The sequence below is a fragment of the Enhydra lutris genome, unplaced genomic scaffold, assembly GCF_002288905.1.
Source record: "Enhydra lutris kenyoni isolate GAN:26980312 unplaced genomic scaffold, ASM228890v2 scaffoldscaffold10, whole genome shotgun sequence".
NCBI classification, from domain to species: Eukaryota; Metazoa; Chordata; class Mammalia; order Carnivora; family Mustelidae; genus Enhydra; species Enhydra lutris.
Window position 1 is genome coordinate 2,902,181 of NW_019154094.1, and position 13,625 is coordinate 2,915,805.

At 62.3% G+C, this 13,625-nt stretch overlaps 2 protein-coding genes across 3 annotated transcripts in view; both read right to left on the reverse strand.

Moving 5' to 3' along the window:
* Positions 1-37: 37 nt before the first annotated feature.
* On the reverse strand, positions 38-8,340 carry LOC111143792 (inositol-3-phosphate synthase 1). 2 transcript variants are annotated; one of them, XM_022497673.1, is made up of 11 exons: positions 3,229-4,113; positions 2,994-3,122; positions 2,684-2,845; positions 2,246-2,378; positions 1,949-2,142; positions 1,571-1,720; positions 1,272-1,487; positions 975-1,139; positions 767-880; positions 476-693; positions 38-338 (listed from the first exon to the last, which is right to left on the reverse strand). In XM_022497673.1, exons 2-11 carry the CDS (start codon positions 3,111-3,113, stop codon positions 137-139), a joined length of 1,674 nt encoding a protein of 557 aa, XP_022353381.1. In that variant the 5' UTR covers positions 3,114-3,122; positions 3,229-4,113; the 3' UTR covers positions 38-136. The 2 variants fall into 2 exon arrangements, with proteins under 2 accessions (XP_022353381.1, XP_022353380.1); XM_022497672.1 differs by lacking the exon at positions 3,229-4,113 and adding an exon at positions 5,625-8,340 and having other exon boundaries at positions 975-1,487.
* A 29-nt stretch (positions 8,341-8,369) lies between these two features.
* Positions 8,370-13,625, reverse strand: part of LOC111143794 (elongation factor for RNA polymerase II) — a 72,412-nt gene continuing 67,156 nt past the window's right edge. The window contains exons 9-12 of the mRNA XM_022497674.1: positions 10,874-10,940; positions 10,451-10,622; positions 9,225-9,269; positions 8,370-8,576 (exon numbers count right to left, since the gene is read on the reverse strand). Coding sequence (XP_022353382.1) covers positions 8,460-8,576; positions 9,225-9,269; positions 10,451-10,622; positions 10,874-10,940 — 401 coding nt within the window. The 3' untranslated portion in view covers positions 8,370-8,459. The remainder of the gene's footprint in view (positions 8,577-9,224; positions 9,270-10,450; positions 10,623-10,873; positions 10,941-13,625) is intronic.

A 13,625-nucleotide genomic window follows, 5' to 3' on the forward strand; every position in this document is an offset into this window, starting at 1 on the left:
GTCGCAGGCGCCAAGAACCCACAGATGATGCTGTGGCTGAGAGTGGCAAATGGCTTTATTGTCTTCAGGGATCTTGGAAGGGTTGGGTCCTGAAGGTGCAGTGGGGCAAGAATTTTAGGGGAGGATGGCCATGGCCTTAAGTGGTGGGCATCTGGGGTGTGTCAGCCTGCGAGAGCCCATTGGCATCACCCGTACAGCCATTGGGGGCAGTGGGCGCCGCTCCTCTCTTGCAAGGCACAGGGCAGGTGGCTACCACAGGCCCCACTCGCTTGAGCCCAGGGCGCTCCATCTTGTGCTCCAGAAGCATGTGGTTCTGCGGCGGGAGCCCCACACAGGCCCTGGGGGAAAGGTCAGGACTGAGTGGAGCCGGACTCCGAGGCCGGGGACCCCACAGCCTCCAGGCCCTCCAGTCCCCGTGCGGAGGCGGCCAGCAGATGTGCGGGCCTCCGATGGGGACCCCAAAGCCGGGGCCCACCTGAGGATATTCTCGATGCAGCTGCGCTGGCGGAAGAGCGCATTCACCACCGGGCTGCCGGGGGGCACCAGCGGCGCCTTGAACAGGAAGCTGAGCAGCGACAACACCGAGTGGAAACCCTGCGGCTCCGGGTCGGTGTCCGTGCAGAAGCTCACACGCTGGCACAGCTCGGTCAGCAGCACCAGGTCGAGCATGATGGGCGCAGCCAGGAGGGAGTCCTGCGGGGCCGGCGGGTCAGGAGGCAGGTGGGGCCGACAGGCAGCCCCACTCCCGCCCCGGCAGGCCCCGCACCTCGCACGTGTTGTGCAGCACCAGCGTGTTGGTGCCACCCAGCATCAGCTCCGAGGTGTACTCGTCTAGCGCGCGCTTGCTGTCGCCCACGTACGGCACATACTTGATGACCACCTGGGGAGCAGCACGAGGTCACAGGGGGCCCCGCCCTGCTCCGCCAGGGGCTCCCCCCTGCCCCCGGCCCCCCAGCGGCCTATGGCCCACGCACGCAGTGGTCAGGCTCCTCGCCGGGCCTGTAGAGCACCGGGTTGCTCTGCACCATGTCGTCCACCACGCTGCTCTTGGACACCTCCTTGGAGCGGAACTGTGGCGGCGCCGACAGGTTCTGCCCGTCATTGTTGCCCAGGTGGTTGTAGCTCACGATGGACATGGTCTGTGGGAACAAGGGGCCCCGCGGCAGCTGCAGGCCCCAGGGCACACAAGCCCCGCGGCCACAAGCCTGGTGCTTGGGGTCCAGCCCACCCCCTCCCCACTCCTGAGCTGTGCACCCCCCAAGCCCACGCACCTTGAGGCCAGAGCCGATAAGGAAGTCCACAAGCACGGACTTGACCTTGGTCTGGCCTGACTTGAAGTCGTCACCACCCACGAAGACACGTCGTTGCCGGGCGAGCTCAAGCGCCCCGGGCACCAGTGTGTTCTGTGGGGACCCATTGAGGAAGGCGCAGCCCTCCAAGATGCTGGCCACAGCGAAGAGAGTGGAGGGCGACACCTCCAGGCCCAGCTGTGGACACAGGCGGGGGATCAGCAGGGAGGGATCCTTTGGGACGGGTCCTGACCCCTCTCTCCAACCCTGGGTGCACCCACCTGGATGGTCCGCAGCAGGTTCTCAGCGGTGTCATTGAGGCCTGGGACCACTTCGCAGAAGCGCTCAGTGTTCGCTGTCCACAGCACGATGACCTTGTCTAGCCCAGCGCTGGACCGGAAGTCACGGATGTCCCTACGGATCTGCTCCAGCTGGGTGGGGAGGGAAAGGGATTGTACAGGCTCCTCGACCTGGGGAGGTCTGGGCTACTCAGTTCCCCAAGTACAAAGTGAGGTCTGGAACCTCAGAATGGGAACGAGGAGACAAAAGGCCAATAAGGGGTGAGGGGCATGGAATGGGAGTGGTGGGTGGTAACTCAGGCTCGAGAAAGGTAAGAGCAACAAGTGGCAAGGGATACAGGGCTTGGGGCGGGGCCGCACCTGCTGTGCGCGCGTGCCCAGTATGAGGTTGTCAGCACGCACACTCTGGTTAGCTGCGATGAACTCAGGGATGTAGACAGAGGGCCGCGGGCGCAGGGCCTCCAAGTGCGGCCACAGTTGCTCCTGCAGCCCCCAATCCAGTACCTGTGCGCGCCGCATTGCTTCAGCCAAGTTCAGCGACGATATGTCCCAGCCTGGGGCAGGGGACGACACACCCCCAAGCTCAGCCCAACTCAGAACATGGACCCCTCCAGGCCCCGCCTCCCACCCCAGCCCCCTGCCTAGGGCCCCGCCCACCGTCGAACACGAGGTCGTCGGGTGCCACCATGGGCAGCAGTGAGCTGAAGGGCACGAACACCTCCTGGCCCTCGGCGTCCAAACCCAGGCTAACGGTGCCCGCCTGCGTCAGCGAGCCGTAGTAGTTGGCCTCCTGGGGGGCGGCAGGCAGGGCGGGGTGAGGTGGGGCGTGGCGTGAACCACCAGCCCTCACGGCCCCACCCAGCACCCTCAAGCTCCGCCTTTCTTCTGGGCGCCTCAGCTCTGTGCTCCGAGTCAAGGCAGAAGCCGTTCCCCCTTTGGAGACCCCCCCACCACCACCACATACACACACCCAGGACAGCACGCGGGCACTTTAGGCTCTGTCCCGGGAGGGTTGCCTCCTTCGTAGAGCTCCGCCCCCTAAAGGCCCTTCCCCGTCCTGCAAGAACTCTAGCCGAGCCCCACCCGACCCTCCACCTTGCGGCCAGTGCGCGTGGGCCAGGAGAGGCGCAGTCGGTTGGCCAGCACCGCGGCGGTGAGCGTGGAGCCGTTGTTCCCGCCCCAGCCGACGAGCATGACCCCAAGCCGGGGGACCTGCCGGGCGGTCCGAAAGGTGAAGCGCGTGGACGTGGGGTATACCTAGGGGCAGGCAGCGCAGTGAGTCTGCGGTCACAGGCCCTTCCTCCCTCACTATCGGAGCAGAGTCTTCGACGTTGGGTAATTCCTGTCCCCTCCCGGCTCCCAGGTTCCCCCAGCTCCCACCCTCCAGCCCGGGTCCCTTGCCTACCTTGAGGACGTTGCCCTCGCGGCTGACGCACGCTGTCCGGTACTCGTACTGAGCCTCGATGGTATCGGGGCCGTAGACCACGTCGGGGCTCTCGACCACGAAATCGGCTGTGGCCTCCATCGCGGAGAGCTAGGGGCGCAGGGTGGGCAGAAGGTCAGCGAGGACACAAGAGCCGGCGGACCGAGCCGACCGCGGTCCCCAGAGAGCCCGCACCACGCCCCGGAGCAGCACTCACCGGTGCGGAGTCAACTCGGACAGTGGCGGTCGGCGAGGGCTCGGGGCGCGCGAACTCCAGAGAAAAGAGCCGCGGCCCCGCCCACGCCCCGCCCCTCACCCCACCCGCGCCAAGGAGGAGGGGCGCGCGGGGAGGAGGGGCGCGCCCGCCTAGCACTCGGAGGTCTCGGGTTCAAGGCCCGGCAGGCCCGATCCATCCCTGCCCTTGGGTTCCCGCCCCACCGGGTGCGGCGGGACATCCACATGGGCTACAGACCCCGGCCATCCGCACCGGGCGCGTGGACTCGCTTCGCATCACAGCCAGTTAGGGCGCGCGGCCACTTTTCCTCATTTTACAAAAGAGAACATTAGGGCTGCGAGAGAGCGCCAGGCCCAGCCACTAGGCAGGAGGTGGGCCTGGGCACCTGGGTCCGAGATGCTGCTGTGGAAGCTAGGGCCAAAGGCTGAGCCAGGGCTTTAGAGCCCACAGCCAGGCAGTCCTCCAGCCCGGGGCGCCTCCACCTCCCCTTTCCTGAGCCGTACTACCCACCAGGCACTCCCGACCTGGCTCACACGGTGTGTTGGAAGGGGCGCTGCGAGGCCTCAGTTTCCCTACCTGTAGCAGGAGGGCTTGGCGGAGCCAGGCTGGAGGGGCTAGTGTTCGGTGAGGAGAGGAGGGGAAGGGGGGAGGGGGGCAGGACCAAGGAGGTCAGCTGGGGAGGAGCAAGGCTCGCACAGCACTGCGCCCCCGTAGCACCCAGTGATAAGGGAGCGTGGGAACCCGGAGGGCGGGCGGGGGCGGCTCCCCCAGGAACTTTCCAAAACAAGCGGCCTCCTCTGGCTGGAAAGTTTCCACCACTGGAGCGGACCCAAAAGGTGGATAGTTGGGAACACTCGCAGGAAACATGGTCAGGGCCTGGCCTTGGGGGTTGGGGGCTCCAAGCTTCAACCTCAAGGGACTCCAGTGTGGGGGAGCCGGAAGTAGACTGGGGCACCCCAAGCCAGAGGCAACTTGGAAGCTGGGTCTGGCAGGGCAGGCTGCCTGGGAGAGGTGGTTGCTGGAAGGGGTCTTGAGACACATCTTTTATCAAGACACATGAGGAACTGCCCATGCAAAAGCCTGGGGGGAGTGGGTTCAGGGGCAGGTGAGAAGGTGGCCAGGTGGGATGGGGAGAGCAGCAGTCTGGGGACCAGGGCCGACCCTCAAGGCTGGGGACAGGGAATACTGCGTAGTAAGTATTTGGGTCTTGTCCCTGGTTTCTGGCTGGAGATGGAGGGCAACAGCCAAAGGCTGGTGATTTCATCATACATGTGGGAGGGGGGCACACCTGGAGAAGGGCATGGGCGCCCAGTGCCATTCCCCACACCCTGCCTTCAGCATCTACCTCCTGTTTGGCGCCTGAAGTGTTCTCCTGAGTGCTGTGAGCCATTCGAGCAAACCTAGGAAGGAGCCGTGGGAACACCTGATTCATAGCCAGTGGCCAGAGACTTGTGGCAGGTGCCTGGAGTTGGGGGCGGTCTCATGGGACTGAGCCCTTAACCTGCAGGCTCTGCTACCAGCTCCAAGAACTGAAATCCAGTTGGTGCCAGCGGTCTGGAAGGCGCTTGTGCCTCCAAGTGCCAGGTGACCTGGGAATGTGCAGAGACTGGAAAGGCCCCAAGACCCAGGCCTGGGGAGCCCCAGCACTCACTGGGCAGCCGCTGGGAGGTGCCAGGAGGAGGGCGAGGACAGAACAGTCAGTTGGGCACCGGACAGCGATTGCAGGGACTGCCTGCGTGTGTGACACGGGGGTACTGTGCTCCCCAGGAGGGACTGGGGAATCCCAGCCCCCACCATAACACAGGCTACTGAGGGCAGGGGCAGGGCTATCTCCACCAAGTACCAGTGCCCATGCAGAGCCTAGCACATAGAAGGGGCCATGGGATCAGAGTGCTGGGGGCACCTCCTGCGGCTGAGGCGCACTCAGGGCGTGATGGCCATGGTGCCTCTGGGCAGCGTGAGGGGCTGCAGGGGAGTCCGGTGAAGGACTTGGGGAGCATGTGGCCACAGCAAAGCTAAGGCATGACAGGGTACAAAGAAGCAGACAATGGCCCTGGACCCTGGACTGTGCGGATAGAGATGTTATCCCCTGAAAGGACGGGATGGCCAGGCTGCCCAGGGAGCAGGGTACACTCTGCCCCATGGGCCCGCCTGACCTTGTCTCCTGCGCCCCTTGGATTCCCAGGCCACCTTAGAACTCGGGCCAAGGCTGGAGCCAGCGGGGCTGTCCAAAAGCCTAAGGCCCAGAGCCCCTGACCCCTGGACCCCTTTCATCCCAGGCTTATTATTCTTTGTCTGTTTTTCCTTTCTAAAATAAACACCCACCCCCACCCTGTCCTTCAAAAGCAGGACCCTGACCCCTGCCTTCATCTCCTCACCTGGAGCATGGGACAAGGACAGCCATCCCTGCTGGCATTCTGGGCCTGGGGGATCCCACTGGGCCTTGGCATCCCCATCCCCATCATGGGCACAGGGGCAGCCCCTGCGAGCCAGCCTGGTGGGAAGAAACAATAAAACAGCGCCATCACTGCCCTTTTCCCCATCCACAGGTCATTTCCCCCCAAGGAAGGGCACTCCCCTGGCCCCATGTGTCCCTACTACTCCTGGGGGCTATGGCACTTTGGAAGGCCCCTGCTAGACCTGGTCTACCCTGTACACACCTGAGGACACAGCCCTACTCCTATACCTACCGTGGCTCCCCACTATCCCCATGGCTTGTCTTCATCTTTTCCTACCTATGACCAGGCAGTTTGACCTCATGCCTCGCACTAGCAGGGCCCATCCGTCTCTGCGAGTCTCCAACTGCCCGCCTCCCTGCCTCCCACCCTACCCCCCACCTCATACCTGCTCAACACCATGGCTGCTCCAGCGCCCTGTCTCCTTCCAACCCCAGCCCACCCCCACAGGGGGCCAGGAGGCCCCGGTTAGGACAGACACAAATGCACCCAGGCACCTGGGGCTGCGGGGTTCGGTTCAGTGAAATTTATTGTAGGTTGAAAAAATCAGCATTCACCTGCTTAGTGTACAAAAAGGACACTAGATCTTTTAAGAAAATATTAGGAAACTGAAGACGCAGATGCCTTTCAATCGTAACATTTTGGCAAAAGTGAAAAGTTCTTGTAAACACCAACTCCATGGCTCAAAACAGTTTTTCTCCACAGTACAATATTAAAAGGGGGGGGGGGGACACAGTATCAATAAGTTAGACCATATTTAATCAGCTAGAACTTTTGTCCATCATCCCCCAAAGCACAATACTTTTCTTAGCTTCATAATTCCTTAAAAGGAGAAAAACAACAACAACAAAAAACAACAAAAAGCCAACAACAAAAAGGAAATTCAACTTAGAGTCCCTTGAACTGGTTCCCAGGGCAGAGGGCTGGGTTAGCCCTCCGGCTGCAGCCTCCTTAAATAATCCTTCACCCGAGTCTGCCTATCTGGCTGGGTACAGTCTGCGCACGCGACACGGCCATCTGTGGAGCTCGGGGGTCCCTGGGGTCCACTCAGCCCTCCCACTCCATCCCAAATGAAAAACAAAACACTCATTGAAACATGAAGGATCAGTTGCCTTGGTGCTCTGGACATCCTAGGGTCCCCAAAAAGGCACCAGTGGGCCAGTCATGCTGCGGGGGAGCCTCCACGCTGAGCCGCTCTTTGGGAAGCCAGCAGGAGACCTCCCCGTGGCTTAGAAGAACAGACCTGCCTGCCGATCGCTCATGCTCTCCCTGCCTCACTCCCGTGGGCGGCAGCATCCCCAGCCCCGCCCCAGCTTGTCAGCCCCAGGCTCCAGGTTGCAGCCACTGCCTCTGCCTTCCCCAGTCCTGGTGGCTCCGTGGACTGTGGCCCTGAATGTGAACACATGCCTTAGGCCCCACTGCAACCCGGCAGGGTCCCCCCCCGCACACACATACACACACACACGTGCACACGCGCGCACACACAGGCGCATGCGTGCGCCTGGTCCCCCGACACTCTGGGGGACACTGGACTAGGCACAGCTACTAAGCAGCAATTATGGTGTCCATAGAGCCCATGCCCCCAGAGTGGGCGGACAGGGCACATTTTCTGAGCTCGCTCTCGGGCGGGGGGGTCCCCCGACCCCCCTGACCCCCAGCTCCTCCCTGAGTGCAAAGCCTGCGGTGGCTCTGCTAAGATGACCCCAAGACCCACAAGCGGACTGAGGGACAGAGCGAGGTCAACAGCATGGAGACCACACAGTCTCAGCGCGAAAAGAAAAGCAGCAGCAAAGGGGGAAATTGAGAACATAATAAAATCTGACACTGCTCTTGCAGTGTGAGCTCGTAGCCCAGAAAAGCCCCAGTGACCCCCTACAGCTGAGAGCCTGAAATAGCAGGGCAGGCCCGGTGGGCCAAGAGCGGCTCTGCTCCCGCAGCTCCTGCAGCTGCTCCGGGCCAGCTGGAGTTCTCGAAATAGCCCTGGGCGGGCCTCCACCCCGGTACAGCAGAGACCCTGTCCTCGCCTGGGGGTGCCGTGAGGGCTGGGGAGGCCAGGGCAGGAAGGAGGGCCCAGAGCAGGAGCACAGCCAGACACCAGGCCAGGAGGACAGCCCAGGAGGCCAGCCTAGCCGGCAGCAACCCCTGCGCCCCACCCTCCCCGGCCCCCAGCCCTCAGGAACAGCTCTGAACTTTCCGATGGCATCTGTAATACTGCAGGCAGGACACAGGGCGGCATCTGGACCCTGGTATCCAAGGAGGGGAGGCACAGGTTTAGAAAAGATGCTTTCTCTCTCATACAAAAATAGGAGTCTCCTAAGTAGTAGCTAAAAGTGGCTGTCTTTGTATAAAACTAGAAAAGGCAGACAGGCTGGCCTTGGAGTCTTTCCAGGAGGGGACACTGAAGCCCCTTGGGCTGCAGGCTGGAGAGGAGGTGGGCCTCCTGAAGAGCCCATCCCGGGTGAGGGCTCCCCAGGAGATGTGGGGGGCTGGGGGCGTGGGATGAGACACTGGCCACCACACCTTCCTCACGGAGCTGAGGGCAGCAGTCTGCGGGGGCTCCCCTGAAAGCCGGCGTTGCTGGCTCAGATGAACACGTCTTCCTTGTGTTTATTTTTTTAAATAAATCTCTTTTTCCGCTCTGTAGCTTCCCCCCCCCCCCGCCCAGCCCCCCCACTCCCCCGCCGTCCAGAAGGGTCAGCCCAGCAAGGGGAGCTGGCCCAGCAGGCCGCGCAGAATCTCCGGCGCCCTGACGTCAGGCTAGGGCCAGGCCTGCAGCTGCCGCTGGTCGTACTCGGCAATGAGCCTCTTGATGTGGGCCAGCTTGCTGTGCAGGTACTCGCAGCGGTGCTTTTCCTGGCTGTAGTTGGTGTTGGTCTGCAAGAGAGAGGTGGGCCTGAGCCACATCCCCCACCAGCCCGAGTCCAAGAGCTCAGCGGGGCCAAGGGCTGCCTCGTGTGCCAGCCTACGGGCAGCTCTGGGCTCGCATCCCCTGCCTGCAGGCCAGCGCCCACCACGCAAGGACGAGGACCCTTGCTCTACCTCAGGCCAGAGCCCTGGGCTGGTGCCTCTCCCCAAGCCCCATCCTGGGAAACAGGGTCACTGCCAGGATGAGGGCGGCCAGAGGCGAGACTGTCAGGAAGCCTCCTTCCTGGACTGGGGGCCTGGCGCACAGGGGCACACACATGGCTAGCGGCCTTCAGAGCAAGAATTGAGAGAGCCCTGCGGGCGCATTCCTGCTGCAGGGGGGGCGGGGAGCTTCGGCTCCTCCGGTGTCCTTGCGGGGAGCTGGAAAGAGCCTGGGGGCTGCACCCACGGAGGGGTGGGGGTGCGGGAGGGAGGGTATTTTGCTGCCAGGGAAGGGATGCACTGAGCTTCTCAGCAGTAAATGGTGGGGGAGGGGGAGGCAGGAGCTGCTCTGAGGACTGGAGAACCGGGCCTACCCAAGGCCCTTCCCTAGTGTGGCTCACCTTGAGCCAGCTTCATCTGACCCCACCCCACCCCCCACAAGGGGTGGAAACTTACCTTTTTGATTTTTCGATATTCCTGCAAAATCTGGCCCCGAGTAGTCTGGAGGAGAAACAAAAGAGAAAGGGAACAATGCTCTCGCCTGCAGGAGGCCCCTACTGAGCCATCGATCCCCTCTTGTCTGATAACCTGTGACCTGAAGAGTCACCATCAGCCTTGAGACAGTAGGCTCATCGTGGCCTGAGAGAAGCTGACAAAGTAAAGAGAGCCAGGCTAGGGCTGGAAGGGGGTGGGGTGGGAGGGGAGGATGAGCAGGGCAAGAGGTGGGGGAGGATGACGGGCCAGGGGAGTGAGGGGCAGGGGCCCAGCCTTAGGGACAAACACAATGGCCTACGCAGTGGGAGGGAGGAGGCTAAGAGCAGGCTGGGAGGCCTCCTTCCCTCACACCCAGCTGGCCTGCCTACTGTTCAAGGCCAAGAGCAGAGCCCCACCACCACCTGGGGGTACAGGGGGATACTGAGGAACATCCATGTGGGGGCTACAGGAGGGAGAAGAGCAAGACCCCAGGACTCCTCTGTCCCAGACCCTCAGAACCCTCATCACTCCTCCAACTATGAGCTGTTTCCTCTGGAAACCAAAGAGGTCCCCATGACCCCAACACCCCAATTAATCAGACTAACTCTGAAAGGTGGCATGAGGGGAGGCTGGTGACCAACGGCGCTGCCCCCCCCACCACTCCTCTCAGCAGGGAGCTCCCAACATGGATCAGCTTGAGCAGAGGGGGAGGAGCCACAGAGACTCTCCAGCCCCAGCCCTGTGGCTCTGACAGCACAGATGGGCTGTGAGCTGCCAGAGGACCCAACCCTACAGGTCCTGGCTGTTTCAGGGGCTCTGAACAAGACTCCTTGTCTTGTTGGGGGCCATCTCCTGCCTATGGAGCCGGTCTCCACTGCACAGGAAGTGGAGCCGGGCCCCAGAGCCCGTGGACTCCCATGGCAGAGCCCTGGGGGACAGACCAAGCACACCAGCAGCTAGGGACAGCCACCTACCAGGCTGCAACAGGGAGAAACACGGGCTGAGTGTGGCGGCCCTCCTCACCTGGGAGAGGTAGTGGCCAGGCTCTGGGGCCACGGGTGGGGTTGGAAGTCCTGGCTTTGGCTACACCCACGAGAAACCTGCCGCCCTACCCAGGCGGGGTGCAGAGCGCAAGGACTAGCACGCCCCACCAGGGGTGGGGAGCAGGGAACCGGGGGGAGGGCAGGGGGCCGTGGGTGGGGCGCTACCTCATACTCCTCAGAGCCCTGGGACAGCTGCCGGAGCTGGGCGTCCAGCTGCGTGAAGCGCCTCGTGATCTGCTCGATGCGTGCGTGCAGGTCGCGGTACTCGCTGTATTCCGCATTGAAGTCGTTCTTGTAGCTCTGGCGCTGCTCCGAGGAGGAAATGGTAGCGTATTTTCTGAGGAGATGGAGAAGAGGGGCCAGCGGGGCTCAGGGGGCTGCGGGGGAGAGGCTGGAGTGCCCCTGGCTGCACGGCTGTGGCCCCACCGGGCGCCAACGTCCCGGCTCCAGGAGGAGCCTGGGCCTGGAACAGGCTGTGTGGCCCAGGAAGACCCCCACCCCCGGGGAAGTCCTCCAGAGGCCCAGCTGCAGTGCAGGGCAGAGGGCAGGGTGGGGAGAGGGCGCTAGGCCAGCGAGGGAAGTGCTCACAGCAAGTAGTCGGGCGTCTCTGAGGTCGATGTGGGGACACTTGAGCTGCTGCAGGTCCCGTTCAAACCTACAAAGAAAGATCAAAAGGTCTGTTGTCTGAAGGACACGGAGGGGCAGCAGAAGGGGAGTCGGATGGGCAGAGGCAGGGAGAGGGCCGGTCAGGGGCCACCTAGGGCGCCTCACGGGACCCAGCAGCACCACAGCCAAGCATAGCGTGTGTCCCCCAACCAGTCGCGGGATGTACAGAGAGCATGACGTGCCATGTGCAGGTTTTCAGCAAGGAACGGCAAGCAAGTCCAAGTTCATTGCAGGGCCAGAGCCTGAGCTAGCCGGCAGCCCCGCTGTCTCTGCAAACTGCATGGAAAAGGCCATTACTCTGGAGATAAGCAACCCACCTGCCCACCTCTGGCCTGGTGGGAGAGACAGAGGGCTGCATGGGAGAGCCCCGGCTCCGGCCTGCACCCCAGGCCACCCATGAGGTGGGACTGCAGGACATGGGGCTGTTCACGCCGCTTGGGGGCACAGCTGACCAGAACTACAATGTAGCCTCCTTCCCAGGAATTTCCTTCCAATGGCCTTTCTTCCCAGCGTAAAAGAGATTCTGTCACTGTGGCACATGTCGTCAGTACACAGCATGTGTCCCTAGAGAGGACAGTGGACCCCCCGGGAATCCCTGTGCCCCGCGACTCCCACTAATGGAGGGAGCGCATGTTTCCCACCTCTCGGGGCTGTAGCCCAATGAACACACACGTGAGAGCTTAGGCCCTACTTCTGCCACACATGCTTTGTGAGTTATGCCTTCCAGAGTGTTCTGCCATTTGTGAGCCCAGTCAACACAGCCTCATTTAGCCCTTCTGAAATCTTTACCAGGTGAGAGAACAAACGGAGAAACCAAGATTCAGGGTCATATTCTCCTGGCACTTAAGACACCTTTGAGCTCTGGCCTGAGGCAAACCTCAGGGCTCAGCCCCCACCAAACCCGCTGAGCTGGTTCCCACGGCAGGGCTGGGGCCTAAAGGGAACCCTCCCTGCAGCTGCCTCCTGCCCCTTCTACCAGCTTCTCCTGTGCCTCCCCGGGGCTGGGTCCCACTGGGAGAAGGCTCCCCACCCAGCACACCAGCCTGCCCAGGAAGGCACACGGAGGCAGCAGGAGGGGGCCACGGATTGAGCAAGAGCGGGGAGCAGGCACGAGAATGGACAGAGGACCCAGCTCGACCAGTAGCACAGGGGGACAGGTAGCCCTGAGGGACACAAGCTGGGGCTACAGGTCCAGGTTGGCATCTGCACAGGGGTGGCTAAGGAGAGCCATCCGCCGGACAGGTGCGGGCTGCTGCGTCTGCCTAGGGCAGAGGTGAGCGTGGCATGGGGCCCGGACGGTGCCCCACTGAGGAGTGGGTTCAACCGAAGCTGTCCCTCCCACATGAGACACAAATGCAAGGAGACTTCCTCACGTGCTGCCCTGGAACCTTCTCCAGAACATCTGAGGGAGGGGCATGGTGCACAAAGAACCATGTTGCATAAAGAACATTGTTAAAGGGAGGTGGGTGGTTCCAGCGTGGGTGGCTGCGCCCACCAGCAGAGCACACTGTCCCAGAAGGCATCCGGGAACAGGGCGGTAGGCCTCTGTGCTCGGCCATTCCTGTTACATTTGAGGCGCCTGGGAGACAGAGATTCAGATGGACAAAGCATTGCTTTTAGTACCTTGTCCCTTCCTTGGGCCCCCTACTCCCTGGTGTGCCTGATTCCAAATCTCACTTTCCCACCTTAACCTGGGGACAAGCTGCCCAGGCCCATGTGCCCTGGACAGGATCTGAAGCTGGCTGAGCGCCACATGTCCTCCTCCCTCCCCAGGCCCTGCTGGGGGAACACGGGGCTTTGCTTTCACCATTTAGCACAGGACGTGCTGCCTGGCTGGGCCTGCTCAGGGTTTGTCTCTCCAGACCCGACCACCTCAGGGGAGCCAGGCCTTGCCTCCCCACCCCGCGGCTGCCAACACCCGCCCTCCAGCCAGAGGGAGGGGCTGGCAAAGGCCTTTCTGGAGAGCCGGTGAACTACTCATTAAAAAGCCTTCAGGAGAAAGCAGCTCTGCTCTTGCCCCAGGAATGCCTCCCGGGTGGATCCTTGAGGAGGGGGGTGGAATTGATCTGAAAGCAGCAGCAAGTTTCACAGCCGGGAGTGTCTGCAGGCGCAGCTCTCTGGCCATGCCAAGCCCATTAGGTTAACAGCAACATGGGGTGTTCTGCTCGGGAGCCCTGAGCTACGAACTCAAGGTAGCCCAGGTTCTGAGGGTGAAGATCCCTACTCCCACCCCAAGTCTGGCCTGTCCATACACCTCCACAGTGTCTCTGGCCCCACAAAGGTTCTCTGGCTCAGCACACAGCCCCAGCTGGCCCCACACCCCTCTCATCCTGCTGCTGCGATCCCAAATCTCTCGACTTCCCACTCTGTGACCTCCTTCTGACTCCTACTGCCTGCTGTTCTATGGACAGCTTCCCAAACCCAGTCTCCACGTGCTGAATGTTCACCAGTCAGCAGGCTACATGAGGCCTGTGGCAGTCCAGGTACTGCCCCTCTCCAGCCAGGCCCTGCACCCCACTGCCTTCCTTGAACCCCAGCCCCACCCTGCTCACTTTCAGTGTCTGGGAGCCTGGGAGTCTGGGAGCCAGAGCTGAGCCTGGAACTAGTTCCTCTCTGGGTGGACTGTCCCCTCCCACGGGCCCCAGGTCAGAGGCTCTGTGCTACCAGCACTGGC

Coding starts and splice junctions, on each gene's coding strand:
- LOC111143792 (XM_022497672.1), bottom strand. CDS start 5,834: ATGGGGCCAGGGGAGTGCCCTTCCTTGGGGGGAAATGACCTGTGGATG. Junction 2,143..2,245: donor CGACGACCTCGTGTTCGACG/GTGGGCGGGGCC, acceptor CCCCTGCCCCAG/GCTGGGACATATCGTCGCTG. Junction 1,488..1,570: donor ACCTGCTGCGGACCATCCAG/GTGGGTGCACCC, acceptor CTGTGTCCACAG/CTGGGCCTGGAGGTGTCGCC.